The sequence below is a fragment of the Lagopus muta genome, chromosome 6 (genome assembly GCF_023343835.1).
Source record: "Lagopus muta isolate bLagMut1 chromosome 6, bLagMut1 primary, whole genome shotgun sequence".
Classification (NCBI taxonomy): domain Eukaryota; kingdom Metazoa; phylum Chordata; class Aves; order Galliformes; family Phasianidae; genus Lagopus; species Lagopus muta.
Genome location: NC_064438.1, coordinates 57,480,256 through 57,504,790, shown reverse-complemented (window position 1 = coordinate 57,504,790; position 24,535 = coordinate 57,480,256). Strand labels below are relative to the sequence as shown.

The window sequence follows — 24,535 nt, the reverse complement described above, 5'->3', positions numbered from 1 at the left end:
ATTAAACATATAATTTGTTAATTAATTTGGCATGCAAAACGTTTTCTAAAGCACAATTTATGGACAGAAAAAAATATATTCTTTTCTACCAATAAAGAAAAAGGAGACAATTTACTGGAAAAAGGAGGTTAAATGAAACTAAAGGAACTGTTCTTTAAAGAATTTAATGAGAAACAATTTTGCAGAAGCACCAGGAAAATATACTGACACATGCAGTAGTGCAGTAGAGAGAAATATCTAACCTAAGTGCACATTTAAGTATAATGCCAGAACATTTTAAGTCCTATTGTTAAAGGCATGTGAGCAACTCATTCAGACTAATTCAATATATAGACAGGTTTTTGCTGTGGCTTCTTTTATGTGTTTCCAAGACTTGAAAAATGTTACTGCAATATCTTCCTTTAAGAAGGTGGTGCTGGACTGTCATTTACTTCCTTATCAGTGAAGGGCAACTGTCCTCAGCCTGCCAAAACTGTACACCAAAATCTGAAGGCAGCAGAGAATAGCAAGACACATTTGAACTGGAGGGAACTTTCAGACACTCATGAGATGAACCCCATGGCTCCATTCTCTCAGGGCTGCATGCACAGCAAAGCAAGCAGTACCAGTCTCAGCTGCCCTTTTTTGGTGCTTCCACAGCAGCAAGGCAGGTGGATTGCTCAGCAGCCTCCCTGTCAGCACAGTCAAGTGACAGGGAAGCTTTGCAGCCCAGTAAGGGATCTGCCATTGAGCTGCCTGTAAGCCCCCTGGGGCTCAAGAGTGCCAGCAACCAATGTTTTTACAGCTTAACTGCAGAGAAAAGGCTGAGCTGCAGGTTCCCAGCCTGCTGCTGGTAGGACGAGCACATCCTGCTCCTTTCCAGTCCCTTTCTATGATGCACCAAAAACTAAAACCCACAAGGGGAGGCAGTGCACTTCAGCAGGTAACTTCTAGAAGCCCATCCGTGTAAAGAATCAAACAGGAAGACTAATTAACCTTGACAGCTAATGATGTGCTTAGTTATTTAAAGCAATCAGCAGTTTTCACATACCAGTTCACTGACTGTAAAAAGACAGAAAATATTCTATGAAGCTAAGGTATGAATTTATTTAGGCTTGAAATAGTTTTAAATATAAGAAAACAGAAAACTTGGTGGGCTATATTTTAAAGTAACCTAGGATAGGATAAAGTAGTCAGAAGTGATCTTTTTCTGTAGTCATGAACTTGAGAGGAAAGGGGAACAGAATCTGGGACAGCACAGCCACATACATCCTAGACGTAGGGTTTATTTTGATTATCAGTTCTTAAAACTAAAAAACCAACTTTACAAGCCTTGATTGTGCTGCTTAAATCCAGCTGTTGTTTAGTATTAAAGTCAGCTCTGCACACCTGTGATCATGATTAGTTGCTTCGGCTCAGAGAAAAACAAACCAAACCAAACCAACAAGAGCTGTTTGTAATTCTTTTGGAGCCCAAAAGGTCCGTCAGCATTTTAATTGTTGTCTTCCCCTTGTTTCTCAAGATGTGCCATCATTAACCAGGGTGTGTAATTCTCCTTGGTTATAAAATTCCTCGAAGTTAAACAATATAAATTTTCTTGTATAAAAAGGTGAATTTGCATTAAAATATTTGAATGCAAATAAGCATTATAATTCAGCTGTAACAACCACAAAGTAAAGCCTTATCTGCTGTGAAGGAGCATAACGAAGTAGTGCAATCCTTCAATCACACTGCATCCATTTTTGTAAAATATTTCTAAAATATTCTTATATAACATAGTTTAAAAACACTGTTGAGTAATTCAGAATTCCTTAACTTGAAATGTGTAAATTTCAGCAACTGTTATTGTGTACCTAGGCCTGCTCTTAGGCAGATGAGTAAGTTGTTTCCATCCATTTGTTGTAATGCTGTGAATCCAGCCATCACCTGTAAATAAGAACATATGTCAGCAGTTTATTTCCTTCCCTTCACTTATACACAAAGCTCTGTGTTCCAGCAGGATGGTGCATTAAGATAACAAAAACATCATTACTACATTAACTAGCACCATTTCAATCTCTGTAGTTTAACCTAGCCGTTCACTTACCAAAAGCATGCTGCATTGAAATCTGAAATTAAACTGCTTTTTTTCTTTTCTTTTTGATACATTGAAAAAGCAGGCTGACGTTCCTATGAAAGCAGGTCAACATCCTTTAGGAAAGCATCCCCTCCCAATGGAACATATCTGTGACACTCAAAGCTATTTTCATATCCTGTCATGAGAAGATTGCCTTTTCTACAAAAGCTGCTCTTTCTAGAAAGGGAACACAGAATATGGAGACCACCTTACTTCCTATTTCACATTTTGTAGCTGTGATTCATCCAAAAATGTACAAATAACACATTGATGTCATGCATCTTCTTACTGCAATTCATGTTCAGATCAACAGTTACCCCCTGCTCATACCTGAGTGTGTGAAACATTTGGTTTTTTTAGATCACAGGCAGCTCAGTGAAAGATTTATCACCATATCTTATCACTGTGCTGCACAACATGCACCTACATTTCTTTAAGAAGCAACATGGCAAGATAAATACTTAAAGTGCCAGAAGAACTCTGAAAAAACTCAACTCTAGTTTAAGAAAGACAACAAACATCACAGTGTATTTAGTTAGCACTGAAGTATACAGTCAAATTATAACCTTTAAATTACTTACTTAAAGGAACATTATCAGAACTCAGTCCTCCAAAAAGAAAGAGTCTGTCATCTCCTATTGGAGTCAGGGTGTGCCATGATCGATCCTTTGGTTTCTCCCCACTGATACTAATTCTTGATGAAACAAAGAAACAAAAAGCAATTTTTTAAAGAATGTTGAACATGAACCTGATGGGAAATTTAATTGTTAATTCAGTCTGTCTTAAAGGCAGGCTTGGATATTTTCCCAGTGAAAAAATCTGCAATTCAGCAATCTGAGTTTACCCTCAAGAAGAGCAGTGTTCAAATCTAAAGCAGGTGCTTTGACTGTCCTCTCAACAGTGACATAAATATCAGAGGAGAGGAGAAAAGCAGAGATTGCTATTTTGTTTGTTTTCTTAATACTACTGAAGCCACTAATTAACAAACAACTGAAAGCACTCAGGACAGCAAGGGAAGAACAGTATATTCAAATGACCTGCACAGCACACGTAGGAATTTAAAACTGGAATGGAATTAAACTACAGAATTACTACCTTTCATTTCCTAAGAAGATAACTTTAAACGCTGCAAGGATGGTGGCTTTATGTCTTAGCCCAAGGGTACAGTATCTCTCCCAGCACTGTGCCTTTTCACATAATGGTGGGCTGCTCAAACTTTGAGGGGAAAAAAAGTGACTAAAGAGTAAAATTTGCAAGTATGAAACAGAAGCAGTTTATTATTCTAAAATTCAGGTCACATGACAAAAATAATGTTCTTCCAGATCTTATTGAGGTATTTCATTTTAGCTGCTGTTACATAATGCTTGAGATGAGAATCTGGATAAAGAAGCTGAACATTTGGGATCTCCTGTAGTGGGTGGCCTGAATTCACATCGCCTTAGTCTGGGCACTGTGGTGTACAGTTGCATCAGGTGGATTCCAAAAGTCAGCAGAGAAAGATACAGACCTCCAGAGGGCATCAGACCACCTTGTATCTCAGTCTAGCAAAAGGGAACTTCTCTTGTAAATGTACCTAAATGTAGACACACACAGTCTAGGCTACCACATACTATGTCCTGATTTTGGAAAGATAACAAAAAGAACAGCTACAGACACCAGTCAGCTCTGTGGCAGGGTCAGACTCTTGCTGGACTGTCCATAGACCAAAAGAGGGGACTTTGCAACAAACCACCCAGATTTTGTTTCCAAGAACCAGTTACCTTTCTTTTTTTCCTACTTTGCTAAAGAGGGGTTAATCTAGTTTAGCCAGATGTGTGCTCTATCGATACTGCGATACAGCAAAAAGAGACAATAATCTGTATTTCCTTTACAATCCATCAAGAGAAACAGTTTCTTGAAGAGCAGAACTTGTGACACTTTTCAGATGTCTACGTTGGCAGCAGTTGTCTCATGCCAAAGAAGTGCCTGTTTCTCTAACTGAGCACAGAGGAAGCCCAGGGTGAGTAATGCAGGCACCTGCAGTTAGAGGAATCTCACTACTGCTGACTGTTGAGCAGCTCTCCATCTGGAAGCAAAGACTGAAGAATCACAGCTAATTAAACAGCGATTGCAAAACCGTTCCTACTAAATTTGGCACTGAAGTTGGAGCCAAGTTGACAACGCTTATTTAACTGCCTGCTTCACATAACTCTCCTATGAGATACTTCTCAGATCTGCAAAAGAGGCAGCCTCTGCTGAGATACAAAAGCTTTGATGTTTAGGAAAGTATGTACCAGATACTGATTGATACTGAGTGATAGTGTTTGAATCTTCCTTGCTACTGCTACAAAAAATATACTGTGGTAATAGAAATATCATACTATTGGACATTTTGAGTAGCAGGTTGGTGGAGCTCAGAGATGAAGTAAGTTCTGAGTAGCAGTAGGGTCTTTCCCTGCTCCACCTCTACCTGACAGTTTCAACACTGGACGTATTAATGTGGCATCCTGGTAAGAGTGCCAGTGGTAAGAGACAGTATAAACTACATTACTCTTCAAGAAGAAATGTTTTACCTCTGAAAATCACTATTTCTAACTTAAAGACATTCATTTAAAGGCCTTTATTTCAACAACAGTCTGTAAAAAGACCCTCCCAGTTACTCATATTTAGCATTTTTTTCTTCTGCATAGCAGTTAAGATTTGGGGAGGAAGGTTTGAGGACAGAACCAAGAGGTGGTGGCAACATGGGGGCATTTCTTTAATCTTTTCTGTATACAGTTAACTCCAGGAAAGACCAGTCCTTAGCTCTGAGCCTTACTTGTGCTGGCAGGTAACAGTGGCAAGTCAAAGCTGTACCTGAGTAATGCAAGAGTATTTTTAAAGAAGCTTAACAATGAATACCGTGGTAAAAGACAACGACTATTACTGCAATCCCATGCTGGAATATATTCCTGGATTAGTAAATTCATATGATGCAATTCCTTAAGAAACCTGTTATGAGTTAAATAAGAAAGAAAACCTGGTACGACTGGTTGGTAAAGCAGGCTGGTGAAAGAAGTGTATGATGAGTCATGACAGCGTGTCAGTTCACGACAGGCCACAAGGCCTTCAATAAAATCACCAGTATGTTCATTATTTTCTCTGAAAAATTCCAAACAAGTGAATGTGGATGTTGGACTGTTCAAACCAACACCTCAACAGGAGATGTGGACTTCACAGTAGAAATCCAAACATCTGCAGCGTTCAGATAGCCAAACTTTTTAACCTGTATTAAAAGTTTGACCCTCATTTGGTGATAATTCATGTGGGCAGTCAAAAAGCAACCTCTCTGCTGCTGCAGTGTCTGAGGTAACTCTCTTATCAAGATCAGAAAGGTTGCAGCTTGCTCCGTTTTTCATTTGTCATTAGAGCAGAGGAATATGAAGTGATAGCATAAAAAAGGAAAGGGTAATTGCAAGAAACACCTGGAGCAGAAAATATTCACACTGATGGCAAGAAAGTCTGAAGGAACTTCCTCACTCATCTTCTGAGACAGTTTTTAGCTGGAAACAATTAGAACTATTCACAGCTGCTGGTGCTCAAAGGATATGGGGTGATTTGGTTTATTTCTCACTCTTAATATGTAACTTCATTGGTTAAAATACAGAAGAGAAAAAATGCCACTCTGTTTATCTAGTCTATCTAATTCTACACTGTGCAGAATGGTGGAACTTCTGGGACTACGTTCTTTAGCCTGGAGATGTTCCCTACAATGCCCAATTTCTAGTATAGCTACTGACAGTGACTCTATAATGGATGTATTTACCCAAAAATCATTTCCCAAGTAAGCTGAGCAAAGACAGCCTGTGGAACAGAGTTAAAATGTGAATACTGTTTTGATAGTTCCTGAAAGACACGCTGAATTTTTGCTCCTCTTATAATTAGGAGATTAAATCTATTTTAGAGCTACTGTGCATGCTGACAGGTAGACTGGTGATATGAGATCATACCATAATAGATAATATATTTGTAGCTATAATTATTTGAAGAGAACACTGTCTTGTATTAGGCAAGTGCCCTTTTTTCCTGATTTGCAGATGACTGTGCCTGATCTGAATCCTTCCATTAGTGATGGTCTGAATTACTTTTCAGGCTCCTGTAAGATCGGACACCAAAGGGAGAGCAGAGGCTGCCTGTAAGAACAGCTTTTGATTAGCTACCCTGCTAGGTCTGAATAAATACGCATGGTGCAAACACCCTGCAAAGCTTTTTTGCAGCAGTGTCCCAAATTATCAGGCTATACTAAGTCACAGGTCAGTCCTCTGAGCTACTCTGGATCACAATATAGACATAATTGGATACTGGACCAAGTTTAAAGGAATGGTTACATTTAGTATGTCTATCCTCAGTCTCAGACTATGTACATGTACTTGTATGTAAAATCATCTGCTGTACTGAGGCCAGGAACAGAAAAATTTTGAAAACCTGGAAATTAGCTTTCACATGCCAATAACATGGATAGGAACTTTAATATGGCCAGCTTGGTCTTAGAACTGCAACTATGACACCTTTCCTTCAAGGCTTGATGTTCCTCTTACTGACCTGTCACTCAAATGTCACAGCTTTCCTTTATTAAAGCAATAATAAAGTCAGTCAAACAGTAACTGCTTGTGCAACAATCAAAAACAAGGAAGCAATGACATCCAGTAACTGGCATAATCAATCCACCTGGAGGGAAAGTTCACTCTCTAAGAATAACAGTGGTGTCATCTAAGCAAAATATTCTTTGTTTTAAAACAACAAAGAAAATGGTCAATTAAACCTTCAGTTAATCTTAAGTGCTGATGTAAGAAGTCTCCAAAGAGGTGCTTTTTTGATTAGCTACCCTGCTAGGTCTGCTAGGTCACTGTGGGACTTCCTTGTCCTGCTGCCCGCCAGCACTAAGAAGGAATTGAGGGAGGACACCCTGCTTTAGCTCTTGTTTCAGAGGGCAGAGATTGGATCAGCAAGTCACAGATGTCCATCATAGGTGCATGAAGCACATAAAGCTCTGGAGCAGCGTCAGAATGTGCATAGAATTGTAAAGCTGCACTTTCTGGTCATTTCTGGGATTATCATTAGGTTTCCTTGCAGGTAGGAGCAGAAGAGTGGTTATCACCTGTTGGTCTCCTGGTTTGTCTATAAGCTAACAATACATTCACTGACTCTATGCATGTAGTATTGAAAGTGTAGGATAGCATTTAAAAATGCATGCTAATACTTCACATTGTTTAAAACTGAAATATTTAGGTCAGCTATTTTACCTAATTAAAAAAAAAAAGTTTTAGATGCTTGAAATGGAAAAAATAAGAAAATCACCTTTCCTCAACCTGGACTGCAGAGAGCAAAATATATAGGAAAAGTATAGGAAAACACAGTATTCAGGACATCAGAACTAAAATTCCATATGTATAAATGAACCCTTCATGGACATTAGGATGTTAAATCACTGCGTGCTGTGCTTGAAATAGCATTAACAATGATTTGGTGCGGAACAGAACAAGTGTAGTAACCCCTATCAAATTAAATTAAATTGAGATCACAATGTAACAGCTGTTGTAATTGTCCCCAAACTCCCATTCTCCTCTTGGCTAAGCTACAAAATCAACACTGGAACTATTTAACTGTGTGTTTCAATTTGCTACATTCAACTTTAAACATCAGAGAGAAAAGCTTACCTTCCAGACCAGGTCCAAGTGTCTAAATTCAGGCAGTGCAAATCATTCATCCTCGTTTGCTAAAATAAATTAAAAAATAAAAATAAAAAAAAAAAAAAGAAGAAAGAAAGAAAATGTCCCAGTTAAGTTGTATTAAGTGAACAATGAGCAAAGTATTTCAGTGATACCATCCTAGGACAGAAAGAAACCTGTACCCGTGTGCCTTAAAACAACTCTGCGCTGTGAGGCAGATGGAAAGCATTTCTTCTAAAAAACAAACAAACAATAACAACCAAAAAAAACCACCAGGCAACTCTCTGAAAGTAAACTGTCAGGAGTACACCTGGTAATAAAGCAGCGGCACTACGGAGTCACTTCTATTCTTAAACAATCTTTAATGAAGAGCTATGTGATACTCCTGGAGATGTGTTTAATTTTCATCCACAGAACTTGCAGTAGGCAATAGCAGAAGGTACAACACTCTATACATAGCTTCTCATTTTTTATTTGCGTTCTGGTTGTAACTACGCATCTTCCTGGCTGCCTGCTCACTTATTTCTTGTAACATACTCAGTGCATGACATCCCACAGGAAGTTAAAAACATCTGTGTTTGTTTTTCTTGTCTGGATGGCAAGCCCTTTCACAAAGTTACTGCTGTCAATAAGGTTCCATGATCCTTTAGCATTTGCCATGGCAATAATAAAATGCATCAGTAAGAAGAATGGGAAATCAATGCGCTTGCATATATGCCTGTGTTTTAGAATGAAGTAATTGCCTTGAAAACATAAAAGGAGGGGGACTGGGAAGAGAATGTGAGAAAATTTCTTTGCTTGAGATTGTAGCAGTATTTTCAGTGCCTTGCAGTACACCTGACTGACATTTGTGATTCCCCTTGGTAGTACTAAACAGTATCTGAGAAGTAGGGAAATATAGCTTGCCTTACCTTACAATTTCTTTCTCCTAAGGCAGTCCATAGATCTATTAGAATAAGCCTTTCTCCAGCTTGTAGATCCTTTGAGGCAGAAACTAGACTTGTCATTTAAGTCAGAATAGTAGTTTTATCGCTGAGAACTCAGCCAGTTAGCGAGTTTGAGAGACTTCCAGAGCAGTCCATCAAAGCTATGGAAGGTCTCTCAGCATTTGTCAGGGAACAGCAAGGTTTTCAAGATAGCTGTGGCCTCCTCTGATCTCTTATGTGCTAGCCTGTTTCTGTCCAGGGGAAGATGATGTTAACTAGTGCTTTGTCTTCAGATAAGCCAACAGACTTAAGAAAAACAGAATACAAGTGCTTTTGTGCGTTGCCTGAGAAACTTTACCCCCACAAGAAGGTGAGTATAACAATAGAATCTGGTCCAACTAACAGCTAGTGAGATGATCTGTCTTCCACGACAAGTCTATTCAGCTTCCTGCTCCTTCAGGTGGCTCTGAAGGAAACGAGGAACACATCACACACGTAGAAAGCAAAATGCAATTACTGAGATTCTTCTGCTGTACTTGTACACAGTTAGACACTTGAGGATAGGGTGGGGAAAAAAACAACATTGTGGCCTCCAGAATTGCAAATATTTAATCGTCTTGGAATAACAGTTCAATACAGAGGACATGGATTAAAGGAGGGGAAGAAAGAAAGGTGCTGTTATATTGCAAATTAAGCTTTCATGAAGATGCTGTTCAAGACCTCTTAGCTGACTTTCCTCTCTTTAAAAAGGCAGAAGATGGAGCAGTTTTCAGTTCCTCGGTCCCTAGGAAATCAATGTATAATAACTTTACATGCTAATGTTTCAACAGATTGACAAATGAGTAATTACATCAACTTCATTCTGAATTCAAAACACAGCATCAGTTGGACATTTCTGTCTGAGATTCAGCCCTTTAACATAGCTTTAATAAATTAAAATGTCTATCTACTCAACCCTCATTAGGGAAACTATAAAGCTCACAGTCAGGTATCACATAGGCAAGCACGCCAAGTTTTCCTACAGTTGCTCCTGTATTTATAACTCCCAGCTACTATATTTAATCACTCAGCTCATAATCCTACATTGGTTCTTAACAGGCTCAAAAGCATTAAGCATCGTAAGAGGGTTTGCATTTCCCTATGAGCCACAAGGACTCAGATATCTTACATATCTATGGCATATTCATTTAGATGCAGCCCAGTAAACATTAACCAAGATCTGCTTTGTCTCAGGACTAGCTTTCTAGTGTGATGAAAGGCACTAAGGGTGACATATTTATTGATCACTGCTGTTACAGTAAACTCAGTATAGCTCTCCAGGCTCAGATTTACAATCAAACAGCTATTACAACTCAAATCTTTGTAAAAGAAATACTGCAGTTCAATGTATCTTCTTATCTTCAGTGACAAAAAGGTTAAAAAGAAATATAAGCATGCATACATTAGGCATCAGATGCGTGAAGAGCTGCTGAAAAGACTGCATTACTACTTCATCAATCTTTATACAAAAACTTTCTGCTTAAACATGAGACTTCACCATCTTTTGGACTAACTTTCCTTCCTTCCCACTTTCTCCCATTCCTGATTTTCAGGGTCTTACCTGGAGGAACAGAGTCCACATAATACTTCTGAGCCTGTTTTCAAATGATTCCTGGTACAATTGATTTTGATCATCATCTTCTTTTACCAGCTCTAGCTCCAACTTTGGAAAAAGGTGCCCTTTCCTCCCAGAAGGATGAATAGGAGAAGCCTCATGACTTCAAGCCTTCCTGGCCCTTTCTGGTTCCTTGTAGAGCCTTTTCCCTGGGAAGATTTGTATTATGGTGAACTAGAAGGAGAAGGAGGAGCAGAGCAACCCCATATTTGCTCCTTAATTTATGGACAAAAGCAAGACTTCACCCTCTGGGGGGAGGTTACTCTTCTCAGGAAGCGCAGTTCTTTACTGATGTCTTTAGCTTTCCTTCCCTGCTTCGTGTCTTACATTAACTCCTCACGCCTCACTGAATGTTTCCTAAACTCTGTAAGCTTCCTTCATTTATTTCTAGAATAGAAAGTGAATTGATAATAAGGTATCTCTAAGGTGGAAATTACACTTACTACTCTCATACAAAATTAAATACAGCTTTCCAAAATTTCACTCGTCTCTCATGTCCTCCCCAAGTGGCTTCAGTGAAATTTAGCAAGTGGTTATTAAGAAAGCAGGTGCTACTTGAGGGAGAGAAAAACCCTTTCAGGCTGGAGCTTTCTTGTATTTCTGAATCCTGCAGTGAAACAGACAGAATTAACTGGAGCCAGAGGGCACGTCCTCTTAGGGCATATCTAATTACACAACAGCTCAGTGGAGAAATCACAGGTGAGCTCCAGTTTACTAATAACTTGTGGGTAGCACAGGCTGTGTGGAAGTCTTAGCTGGAGTCACAGAGCAGTTCAATTGCAACAGGCACAGTGCAGCAACCCTGGCTTAGCTTGGACACAGCACACGATGCAATCCTGTTCTGCAAAGTACCTCTGCACTACAGAGAGACTGAGAGAAAGCCAGAGGGAGCAGAGCTTTGTAGGCCACAGAAGTACACAGAAATGAATGGTAGATCAGAAGGTCCTGAGCTGCAGATTTTGTTCTTTACATTTAGTTTCTCTCCCTCTCATGTCTGTAGACTTGCTAAATGAGAGGCAGGATTCAGTTCAGCTGTGGTTAGCAAGAATTCATTTATAGACCTCACAGCCTACTGCAGCTAACTGTGACACACGGTATTTGCTTAAGACCAGATACTTTTTCAGTCTCTCCCACTACCCATTTATTTCCTTAGATATTTGTAAATCATGTTTGTCCAAACCCACAGCTCTGGAAGCTACTGTTTGCAGTTTTGCCAGACAGAGGTGGGGCTTCAGCAACAATCCAAAGACTGTGAGCCTGTATCAAAGGCAACATAATGCAGACTGCTAAGAATCAACACCATCAGCCTTGGTTACTTTCCTCTCTGATTGCCCTGAAAAGGTACTTGGGTAAAAACTTTTCCCTCAGCAGTGGGAAGAAATTCTAAGTGAATAACTGACTGCATATTTGATTTTTGTGGCCATTTTCCACCTGCCTTGATCTGCGTGCCTGGTCTCCATCTGAGCAAGCAGGAGTAAGCCATTTTGTAACAGAACTGTAGGCCTTCCTTGAGAAGAACGAAAAAAGTCACAGCACGACTTTTACAGCTTGAAAAATAAGGAGAACTTGAATGGGGAAAAATTACAATACCTTGAGAATTCAAGGTTTAGGTTATCAAAGCTTTCTAAGATGAAGCTGGTGTATGTTCACTATAGGACATTTCCAACCAACAGTTACTTAACTCCTTTTCTTGCATACAGTAAAACTATGGAGACAGAGTGCTTTCAAAAGCTCCTTTACTGTTACTTTTCATAGCAATAGAAAGCATAAAGGCTCATCTTCTAGCTGAATACAATTAAAGGCTATGAATCAGTAACAGGTAAAAAACAGGCTAAAACTGTAGCAATTTTTTATAAATATGGATGAGTGAGTACACAGTAACTTAAATTAGGTGTTGTTTTTTTTTTTTTACTTGCCTCACAATGTTTCTCACATTTCTTATGAATTCCAGCTCATATGGAGACATATAAAAATATTATCTTACCTATGCTTTTGCAGCAGCTCTAAGAAGAGTTGGTACATTTTCCCTCCCATAACAAAACTAATCTGGCAAAGAACTTTCCAGATGCTTGGTGAAACCTACATTAGTTAAGACTACTCACTACTATCTCTGTTTTTAGACATAAGAAAGGGATATATATTATTAATATTGGATTGCTGCCTCAGGTTTAAATACTTACATTTATTTTATGCTTCAACAGAGAAGAAGTGTAAGGAGAAAATTTCCTCTAACCAATGCTAGAAAAATTAAATGTTTTATTGAGATTTTAGTATCTCCCTACTTTCCAGTGGTAGCTTCAAGTTCCTTAGGTACAGATGACCAACCATAGGATTATACCTGTGACTTTTGTTTTCCCCCAAGTGAAAAAGCGCTAGGAAAGTAAGGAATTTAAGAGTTAAGACAATACAGTGAGAACCCAGCTTTGCTTTAAATATGCACAGTACATCATCTACATCTCTTTGCCCTTGATGATTCTTAAGTGGCAGTAGATTTAAGACAGTGTACTAAATGGTACAGTCTTAGATCAGCTATCAAGAAAGTACATACAAACCTTACTCATGCAGTCAAGAGCCTCTATTGGACACACAGAAAAGAGCTGTTGACAGCAATGTCTCCAATGCTCTTCACATATTCTTTAACAAGGACACAAAACAGGCTGAAGGTAAAGACAGACTGCAAAACTGGAGTTCAGAGAGCAGAGGAGAGGCTTAATGGGACTGAGATGACTGCTGGCTGCAGCAGCCTGTGCTATCAGATAACGTGCTGCAGCTTGCTGGGCCAGCTTGAATGTACAGAGACATGAGCTTTGTGTCCAGACATTGTAATCACATCCTGCTTTTCTAAATGACCATAATTCAGACACTAGTATGCAAAAAATAGTTTAAATTATCAAGCCAGCTGAAATCTGGTATTTCCTACCTTTCAGAAGCATGTGTTGCAATTGTCAATATAAAATATAAATCAAACACATTATAATAAACTTCAATTTCTCAGCAGGTAAAAATGAGGAAGAAATGACTGTTCTGACATAGTTTCCCTTCCTCTAGGAAAGAAAAATAGCACAAGCTAAAATCCTGGTTGTGTTCACTACTTGCTATCATTTCATTAAGCGATGCATAAACCTGCAATGCTGTACCAAGCACAGAATGCTAGCATCCCTCCATTTATTAAAATCTGACCTGTTGTCAGGTTTGTTCTCTCTGCTTCTCAAGAAGCATCTCCTACAGATGCAGGTCAGCCATTTTTGTTGATTTCTAAGCATTTACATTTATCATACAGTCAATCTGTTTTTCCCTTTTTGGTACAATTCATATTTCAGCATCAATACTGTAGACAGAAAGACAGAATCTCCATTTTGTAAGGCACAGGGGAATGAAAGAGCATTCTGGGTTCACCACTCATAAACATACTGGTTAGGCCAGTAATGCTTTGGACTTGTTTCTACTGCAAAAATAATTTGCTTTAAACAAACAAACAAGAAAAAAAACAACCTTCAAAACAAGGAAACACAAACTCTAACAAAAAAAATAACGTTACCACCAATAAATGTTTTAATTATACACTAACCAGCACTCGTCCTCCAAAGATGTATCCTTTATTTCCCAGTACAGCACACGTGTGGGCTGCTCGAGGCTGAGGTGGATCTCCACCCTGGAAGGATCAACAGATGTTATTTCACAACGTGGTCAAAGTGTCAGCCAAGGAGTCGTGGGCAGTCGGTCACAAAGGCCAACAGGCATCGATAAATAATTTATAAGCACATCCAAGACTCCACAGGCATTAGAAAATACACACAGCTGCTAAGGACAGCTTCCAATGAGTTCCTTCAGCTGCTAATGCTTAATGTATTCCCTCCTGGTCTAATTTATCAATGATTTATTCAAGTGAAATTCAATTCATCTATCTTTACTTCCTAAGCATGAAATTAAAATAACACATCAGTAACTGCTGATATATTCCAGGAAACTTTACTTTTTCCCAGGTGCAAACTATCAGGAACTGGTACCAGAGATCTCTGGGATCAGATTCTTAGTGTTTGTGTAACACCTAACAGCCACATGCTACAAAATCTTCCCTGGCTAAGTTGGAAAGAGATAGCTTTTATTTTTAAACAATAAATTCATTTTTTTTGCATTTAATTTTGTAGGAATTTCAGAACATCTGGTAAATAAAACAACCTATGGCAACAGACCTTGTTGCCATATACCTCTAATGAGTCTTTCTGTAAACTCAGCAGGATTTTCTGAATCTCTATATTATTCTATTTAATCAGTATTTTACTGGGAAACTGAGTATATCCACTCCTTTGGAAGACTACTGAAATACTGTATTTGCTGGAGGCTATCTGGTCTGTTTATTCTAACATGACTGTATGGCTATGAGGGATTTGTTGAAACATTTTTCAATACTAGGCCCCAAGAGAATACAGCAACTGCATTTACCCAGCACTCAAATAATGCACATGTAACCCCCTCATATTAACCAACATTTGTACTTCACAAATAAAGACTGAAGGCCTCATCTAACAATACAGATAGGTTTTCTGTCTCTCTCTTGGCCTTTTTTAAGACTATGAGGGCTGAATGTTAAACCAAGAGAGCCTCAATTTCAAGACCACTGTTGCTATCACTCACACTGACTGACCTATCAGCTTTATGAAAAAGGAGAGGGGAAAGAAGGGAGGAAGAAATCCCCTGGCCAGCCTTAAATTCTCATAGGGCCAACTCTCAGTTATCTGTGAAAATTCATCCACGTTGCAGATTAATTATACACGGTTGCAATCAACCAAACAGCTTCACATCAAAACAGATCAACAGTGTTCATCAACACCAGCAGGCACCACTAAAACCATTCATACATTTACACCACACACCGCCCAAAGACCTTTGCTGTGTCCCAGAAGGCCTTTGCTAGGACATGCAGCATGGCTTAATGCTTATGCCCCAGCTAAGGAATGTTTCCAGCCCTGAAAGAACTACAGGACAGCCCAAGAGGCAGCAGAATGCATTCTGCAGGACCCACGTGTGCTGTGCGAGGGCCACTGAAATGCCTCCATGCTCTGACTGATTCTCAGCACCTCTCTGCTATACACAATAAATGCTTTTGGGGAGTATTCCAGTGCCTCATCCTTCCAGTAATGGAGAGCTGACAGTAATTTTGTATTCCCAACATCTGAAGTCTGAATACAAAGCTCTGCATTCTAGGTATGAAATACTGTAGCATCTAATCTATACATATTACAAATAGCTCTCTGAACCTTTCTATATTTTTAGTCTCAGAACATGACAGAAAAAACCCAACACCCATCTAATCACATCCTGGAGGGCAAAAAGTCACGGTGTCAAACCTTGAGTCCTGCACATTTCAGTTCTGTCAATGTCCTCCTGTTCAGCGTTACAAACCAGTGTGACACTATGCATATTCAAATTGTCCTGACATCAATTTCTAGAGCTTGGGAACTATTCAAAATGCAGGAAAAGCACAATTTTCTCAGACAGCAAGACTTAAAAACACTCACTCTAATTGCGGGTTGAGACCAAGTTTGTGTGTTTGTATCAAAAACATGAACATCATTATGCCATCCCCAGAAAATCTGTCCTTCCTAAAAGAGAAGTTCAGAAATAAAAAATGTTATTTCATCTTAAAATCTATGTGCTCATTAAAGGGTACAGACTGAGAAGTGATCTATCAAAAAGAAAATAAACTAAACTATTTTATTTAAGGAAAAAAAAACCAACGTGGGCTGTTTTAAAGTGTTTTAGAGGAACTTGGGTGTGGTTAAAGCAGACCAGCAGCAGTCAGGAGCATTAGGGATGATGGCTCTTCTGAAAACGAGTTTTGAGCTCCAAAATCAGTGGCTGCAGTAGGCAAGTTCTACAATATATCTTACTGCACAAAGTAGTACATTTCCTGCAAGGCAATATTTAGCATGTGAGCTAAGGCTCTGCACTCCTTTGAATGCATATCTATTAATTCATGTGAATGAACACTTTCACCAGACTCCTTCCTTCTGCCATCTGTAGGAGCTCATTACAGTCATTAAAGCACCTGGCATTGACTTGGTAAAGAAATTAAGAAAAACCACCAGTGGTGTTTGTCCGTTACATCTGTGAAGCTATAATATTCCCTGCTATTACTTCAAGGAAAAAAAGAAAATCTAACATACTCTGGGAGTTCTATGCTTAAAATACACTTTCAGATTTTAAATACTGTCTTTGTTTTTACTTTCACAGCATTTTGTTTCATTGTACTCAAAGCCTAGCAGTGGGTGCTACAAATAAATGCTCAACCCCATTCCAAAGTGCAACAAGAGATTTTCAATAGAAGACTCAAATTTACATTTGTGCTGATTCTACACATAAAAGACAATCAAGCAGACCTTCACACCTAGTGAGCAAAGCAAAAAGGCCATGTTTTGACAATCAGGAAGGACAAAACATTCTAAGTTGCAGGAAATCCCTTACCCAAAATGCATCATGGACATCAAAGCAATCACTCAGCTCATTGTGCTTCCTACAGCCATAGCCCCCAAAATATATTAGCCTGAAACACCAACAGAGAAAAGAAGTTAGCTTTTAACATAGCACTCAAATGAATAAGCTGTAATGATCAGTTTGAAGTTGTGCTTTACCTACTGTACTATGAATAACACAAATACAAATATTTCACGTTGCACCTAATTACACAGAGAACCTTTCCAGCACAAAGGTAGAACTGTTACAGTCCTCTGTGCCTGACAAAAATCCACCTCTATGAGGAGGGAGATACAAGATACCTCCAAGTGCCCACTCTGCATTCCTCCACCCACAAGTTTATCACAGTCATGTTGCCAGACACAAGGCAAAATGACACATTACACACAAGGCAGAACATCTCCACGCTTTTTCCACTTCCCATGCTTCTGCAGTATTTGTTAGCTTTCCATAAACCCCCTTTTTCAACTAATGTTCCCAAAGCTCAGCTCACAAACTCCTTCCATCACTTAAGAGATTCTTCCAACTAAAAGTTACTGGAAGTGCTGCACTGCAGGCATTGTCACGTACCTCCCAGCCTCATATTCCACCCATCAAAAAGCCATCCACAGGAAATGGCTCCTAAAGGTTTGTTTAACTTCAACATTTGAGGGTATTTGGTATCTTGGGAGAGGGCAATTAAGGAAATGATGCCGTGGTGAAGTCATTCCAGACTGACATTCCTAAGCAAACAGTGAAAGCATCGTGCAGTACACTAAGATCTGTAAATTCACACCTTGTAAAATTCTAATGTGCATAGCTGGGCCCCACGTGCTCTTGTTAAACAAAAAGGTTATGCTGGTTACACTCTGCCACCTGAAACAGGTGATCTCAGTGTACTGATTAAGTTTATCTATTCAGACTACCGTTTAATTTTGAATGATCTTGCATTAATAGCAAATGAAGTTTGCTTCAAATACACGGAGACACTGGAGCAGGTTGCCCAGTGAGGCTGTGGATGTCCCTCCCTGGAAGCACTCCAGGCCAGGCTGGATGGGGCTGGGAGCAACCTGCTCTAGAGGGAGGTGTCCCTGCCTGCAGCAGGGCTTGGAACTGGATGATCTTAAAAGTCTTTTTCCAATCCAAACCATTCTGTGATTCTAAGACACAATTTTTGTTTATCTTGAAGTTAAATTAGAATTACAAAACCAAGATACAGCCCAGATACATCATACAGCTTAATCTGAACATCTCTAATGTAGAATCCATCAGAATCATTTACATTTTGAAATGTTTAGCATACACCATTTTCTTACTCAATCACAATAATTTTGTCATAAATAGCTGACATCACTCAGTTGTGACTACAGATGCCACAATCCAGCAACCTTCCATAATAACTGTAAAATCTGATGTAAAATATGTTTTAGCTAAGCATTTTTTTCCCCAAATATGCTCAGTAATTATATAACACACACGGGCTGGCTTGGATCTCATAATGCAATGATACTGACATGTCCTTGCAATTCTTAGTACTTGTATGCTACTAAAAATACTTCAAAATATACTAAATATACCCTATTGCAGGAAATAAATTAATAGTTACATAAAGCAACAGAAATTCAATGTCATTTCTACACTGATTTCTTTTAACTTCTGGAAGTAATACAAGTGCAATAGTTTTTACCCAAAGCCTCAAAGCAACCCAGAAACTTTCCCCGAGCTTCCTAACCCTCTCCTAAAGCAGGTTTATACTTACCATTCATTCAGCTCACACGTGAGAGAACTCTGGTATAAAGTTAGGAGAGTCACACAAAATCCCACAGCAACTCAAGCTAAGATTTAGTGTCACACATCACCAGCCTGTGTTCTCTTCATGTTATAGCACTCCCTCTCTGCAGTCAATACATAATAAATATTGTTAATGTGTTACCTGTCCTTGTACACCCAGCAGGAGAGCTTGTCACGTGGTGTAGGAGGTTGACCTTTAAAATTGGTGATTTTTTTCCACCTATAGGTTCCATTTTTTGTTCGCAAATTAACATAATACAGCTTAAAAGAAAAACAAAATCACAACATTTTCAGTATAAATGGTGCTGAACGATCTGGTACAAAGCAGCACCAAAAACAACATCCCTACCCCCAGAATATGCTGTTCCTTTAAAAATAAAAACACAGTGTGAACTCTATAATAGATAGCAACACATGGCAAGAGCCCCATTCACCACAAAAACACAGTTAAAACATGAGTGGCCAGTTTCCTTGCCTTCTCTGTCAGACCAGTATAGTAATACCCTGCTCCTCCTGCCAACAGAAGCCTTGTAAGCAACCTGCAGCAGCTCTCTGTTCAGTTCTAATAACCACAGGTATTTCTACCTGACCTAAATGGAATACCCACACCAAAATCAGCAGTGTTTGAGGAGGGACTGCTAACCTGAAAGGTGACGGCAGCCTTCCTATCAGTTATTTTCTAGCCTGCACCGAACTCTGCCTGCCTCTGCACTAAATGATAGCAAAGCCGCTTCGCTCTTTGGTTACTGTGAAAACCAGCAGTTATATTTTATCTACTGCTCATTATGTGAGGAAGGTAATCACCAAAGTGATGTACAAGATCAATTTCAACTGCCACTATCAATTTTTTTTAAAGTCCTCAGGAAAGCTCTGGCAATTCTTAGAAAGAAAATGTTTCAAACTGAGTCTCGTTCTGAAGCTACGATTCAACAAAAATTCAAAGAAAAAAAATAAATGGAGTTGAACATTAAAACAGAAAGGGGTTTTTTTGGTCAGTTTAAAAGTACATTTTTTCTACAAATGAGAGTTTTTCCTTACATTTCTCCTTATTTCAGTCAGGTCAGTATTTCTGTTTGTTCAAATACGACACGTTACGAAGAAAAGAACACAATACCCGATTACTGTATCCTTTATCATCAAATCCACCAAAAATGTACAGCTTCCCATTAATGCTCGCTCCACAGCTTCCTGACATGGAGGTAGGCAGCTCTCCTTCCATCAGGTGCATCGTCCTGCAATTTGGCAAGTATATTAAGTCTCACAATGCTGTTTCCAAACATGCTAAAATGAACAAACAAAGTACAGGTATTAATGATTTTTGTGCTTAAAGCTAATAACACAGTTGCAGTGTGCTGGCTATAACTAGTAGAAACCACAGCTGATACAGGAAGTCAGGCTCTGGTGCTGTAAGAGTGCTTTCAATTGAATATTGTGCATGCATTTATGAAGCTTCTCAAATTAAAAGGCTATTATTATGGCTAAAAAATAGTTATTAAAACACTGGAAATAGTATTAGTGATAATTGCAAAAACTCCTGAAATTAGAACATGGTATTGTTGTTTATAGCAGAAGTGGAGAACTGAGGCAGAAGTAGAAATACAGGTCTGCAGTTCTCACTAATTGTGGTACTGGGTCACACCTCAATCAGTCACTTCTCAAACCACAGTTCGCACTGTATTTAGCACAACACAAAAGCTTTAACAGTGTCAGTTTCATCAAGGAGCATTCAGCAGTCCCCAGCCTTCTCCTTGCCAGTGTCACCTACAAACCAGTAATTTGTTATTTCTCTTTCCTCAGGCACGGCCTCCCATCTGGTTCCAGTATTTCTTTTCTCTGCTAGGCCTACTGACCAGACAATCCCATTCACTCCCATCTTTGCCACATCTCCACTTCAACCAGATGCCTTCAGTTTCTACCACTGGTGACCATAGAGAAGAGAAGGATTCATGCAGCTTTGAGTTCTGATGCTCGACCTTATTCCAGCCTACAAGAACTGAAAGCAGTTTCCTTTAAAAGGAAAAGCTTTACATGTCCTTAATTACCAGATGTGAACAATGAACGTGTGACCTTACTGAACACTGTGCTGGACAGCAGCAGTACAGGGCACTGTGCCCAAGTATCTTTGCTCTGCCATCAAAGCCACCTTCCCCTTCTCTGCTCTTGCTCTCTCGTTCCTGTGTCACGCTGTGCACCCAGCTGTATGCACACAACTGCTGGTGCTGGATGTGAATGAGCTCAAGAACTGATCCATCTGAAAACTAAGTCTGAAAAAAAGAGAAGTTAAATATAACTCGGATCGCTTTCCTGATCCAATTTCCTACGTGCCCATATAAACAGCTGTACCAACACACATGATACAGCAACACGGGGACGGGGGAAGGAATAAGAGAGGATATGGGGTTGCTTTGGCCAGCCCTTTCACCAAAAGACACAGACAACAACAGCCAGAATGCTGCTTTCAAAGTCAGTCATTTGACTAAAGCATGGAATTTCATACATACTATAAGATGCTCTCCTGAGACAGACCTGATCCCCTTCTTCCTCAATTTCAAATTGATGTTTTTCATATGGGAAAGCAAGAAATACATAAACAGTTGGGATACTAGAAAAGCAGCTGGCAGAGCACACATATGAACCCAAATTAATCCTACTTGACAGACTGAACACAATTACAGTAGATTCCGTAGGAAAACTTCAAACAGAAGCATTATTATCTCTTTGTATAGGATATATACGCAGAGTAAATAAAAAATGCAATGATTAAAGTGCTAAAGACATGCAAGATTTGGTTAGTTAAGAATTACTTTTACAAATGCACTCATAACACAGTTATAAGTAATAGCACAAATACATGTAATTGTAAATAGATCTACAATAGTCCTTGAACATTAACGTATGGAGGACAAGGCACAAGTAAAATACATCTATTCTAACAGCAGAGACTTAAGTGGCCATTTCAAACGTTCTTTCAAGAAAAAAAGCAAAGCAAACCCCACAATCATATTTAAGCAATTAATGTGTTATTTGGAAGTACACATGTCTGTTTTCCAGTCTTCGCATTACACACCTGCAATGTGAACTCCCAGTAACCAATAACTCACATAACTGAAGTCTTTGCATGGCAGCTAACTATAACCTACACAAATACCAATTTAGTATATTAATTAAATATAAATAATTCAACTTACCATAACCCGCTATCCATTTCATAGATCCAGAGCTCATCATTAGGCAAATACACTTCATTTTCTTCAATCGACTAAAATGGAACAAAAAAAATCAGATGTTTAATCACTCATATATTATGCACCATATATTTTAAAATGAATACCAGATCACGTTACTTAGCAACATGGAATGCTCTTAAGGATATGACCTACCAGAACAGTCATGCTTTTTTGCTCTGATCGTTACCTTTTTGAGCACGCAGCTCAATAATGCTAATAATTTACATTTTATACTAGAAGTTCAAAGAAGATGTTTTTCCTTTTGCACTGGGTCTTTCCTCAAGTCACTGAGGCAATTCCAGGCAGAACATAGCAAAACAAAGAGAAAAGCATAACTGAAAGGCACATGAGCAGTTATGGGCAGCAGCAGCATGAAGGACCTTAACCAATTGTCAAATACAGAAAAGCTTAATAGATGTCGTAACATGAAGGAGAAACCTGACTGCTCTGTGAAACAGGAGCTGTATATGAAAGAAAAATAATTTGGGAAATACTAATGAGAAAGGATAACAGCCAAGAAAAGCAAATCTGAAAGAATGTGATGGCAGAACTCCAGCTGGGTAACTATTGTGTCATTATTGCCTTAACCTTTGCGAGGAATTAAGGGAATAAGCAGCCAGAGAAATAAAAAGCATAGATAAAAATGAAATGAACGAGAGTAAATGAGCTCATACACAAAATGGAAATGTAGTTATTAATTACTGATATTCATTACTTGCCCTTATTATTATCTCATCAATTTGAGAGGTGTTGAACAGGCAAACAAGCACTACCTTTGGTACACTTTATCCTGCCAGGTGCCTTTCTCTGCCATAGCATGCAGTTCGCAGCTTTAAAAGAAGCACAGAAGTCTGCTATATTTAATCTAGGTACAACTGAGGCCAAGTATTTGCTGGAGAACCAGCTCTGAATAATAAGTCACTGGGCAATAGGCCACCAATAGCACGTAAAAGGTAAAAACAAAGTCATCTGTTTTTGTGAAGGGTTACACTAGTCAGGTCAATCCAACCTGCGTTTCTGAAGACTATGGCACAGAGATTTCCAGGGAGTTAGATGCTGCACAGCTATAGAGTATTACTGAACTTAAGGCCAAAAAAGAGTATTAGACCTTCCTGAATGTGACAGATCATCTGATGCATTCATATTTGAGAGGCAGTTAACTTCCTCAATGTTAAACCATGACATCTTCCTCCTACACCACCTACTGAAGGCCCTAACAGGAAAGAACCCTGCAGGAACAGCTCACAGGACACTTCACAGCTTCCCAACAGCCCTTCAGTTTCTCTCTCTGTATTTTCAATACTGGCAGCACAACTCCTTTCGGGTCAACTGATCAAGCATGGGAGCACAGAAATCCTTCAGATTCCACAAGCCGCTCAGCTCTATCCCATTGCTTAAATTGAGCACTTCAAAGAACAATATTCTGATTTCCAGAAACCAGAGGGACCTGATTGCCCCAGAAGCGTGCTGCTGCTTACTCACAACATACGATCTCTTCTAAACTTCACATCCAGGAATAACTTTGTTTGAACACAGAGCAGTTTTGCTTATCTAAAAGCTAACCTGGGAAAAACAAGGAAAAAACAAGTAGTGAAAAGCAGCATGTTTTAACCTAGAGGAAGACCAGGACTGCTACTTTCAATGTGCACATCTTAGGACCAGTGGGCGCAGGCACTATGGATAAACTGAACTAACTGCATACAACACTGAGTTTTTATTTTAAAGGCTAAATTAACTCAGAACTAAGAACCACAAGGATTTGTTTATACCAGAACTGACAGTGATGCCTTGAAGGCAAAGAGCAGGTATGTTTTCAGCATGATACCAGCTTAGCTGTGAACCAACAGAACTGCTTTCTAAGGAAGAAAGCATGCTGCACTTAACTACTAATAAGCAAAAAATGCAGGGACTCAACAACAAGAGCACAAATTACACGATGGAGAAAGAAAAACAAACAACAAAACATCCGCAAATTAACGCTGACACGCCCGAAAGGAAGGAGGAAAGGTATTTAGCCCAGAGCGGTCGATCACAGGTTGAGGAAGGGTCGGGCTCCAGGCAGCCTTCCTGAGCGGGGTTCAGTGAGAACCCAGCAGGGCGGTTAGGAGCACAGCGGGCTCCTCTCTCACAGCAGCCACGACGGCCGCGCCCAACGCCCACCCCGCGCGCCGCCGCCGTTTGAACCTCCCGCCCCCACGGCGCGCGCCGCCCCAACGGCCAATCAGCGCCCGCGCTGAGGTAAACAGCGCCGCGCCGCCGGCCCGCGAGGGGCTGCACCGGCCGAGGGGGCGACGCGGAGCGGCGGGGCAGCCTCCTTTCAGTCTTCTGTCAGTCCCCGGTCAGCCCCGCTTAGTGCCGCTCCGTCACCCCGGGGCGCCTCAGCCCCGTGAGGTGTGCGCGCCCCCCTACCGCGCGGCTACGCGTCCCCCGCTCGCTTTCCCTCTTTTCCCCTCGCCCTCAGCGCCCTCCGCCCGCCTCCTCCCGCCTTACCACGTATCCCCCCCACACGTAGAGAAAGTTGCCGTCCACCACGGCGCAGTGACCGCTCCGCTCCTCGGCCACGCAGAACTGCTCCATGGAGTCTGCCGCCATCTTAGGGAGGAGGAGGAGGAGGAAGCAGCTCGCGTGCCTCAGCGCTCGCGCCCCGCCAACGTCTCCTCTAAGAGAGGCTGCGGCTCGGCGCCGCTCGCTCCCCTCGGGCG

At 40.0% G+C, this 24,535-nt stretch overlaps 2 protein-coding genes across 2 annotated transcripts in view; one reads left to right on the top strand and one right to left on the bottom strand.

Moving 5' to 3' along the window:
• KLHDC1 (kelch domain containing 1) overlaps positions 1-24,532 on the bottom strand; it is a 28,654-nt gene extending 4,122 nt beyond the window's left edge. The window contains exons 1-10 of the mRNA XM_048949195.1: positions 24,324-24,532; positions 21,795-21,865; positions 19,721-19,838; positions 18,749-18,867; positions 16,828-16,906; positions 15,882-15,965; positions 13,931-14,014; positions 7,771-7,829; positions 2,677-2,789; positions 1,833-1,905 (exon numbers count right to left, since the gene is read on the bottom strand). Of these exons, the coding sequence (XP_048805152.1) occupies positions 1,833-1,905; positions 2,677-2,789; positions 7,771-7,829; positions 13,931-14,014; positions 15,882-15,965; positions 16,828-16,906; positions 18,749-18,867; positions 19,721-19,838; positions 21,795-21,865; positions 24,324-24,425 (902 nt within the window). The 5' untranslated portion in view covers positions 24,426-24,532. The remainder of the gene's footprint in view (positions 1-1,832; positions 1,906-2,676; positions 2,790-7,770; positions 7,830-13,930; positions 14,015-15,881; positions 15,966-16,827; positions 16,907-18,748; positions 18,868-19,720; positions 19,839-21,794; positions 21,866-24,323) is intronic.
• Positions 1-24,535, top strand: part of VCPKMT (valosin containing protein lysine methyltransferase) — a 92,876-nt gene that overhangs the window by 59,077 nt on the left and 9,264 nt on the right. The gene's annotated exons all lie outside the window — the stretch shown is intronic.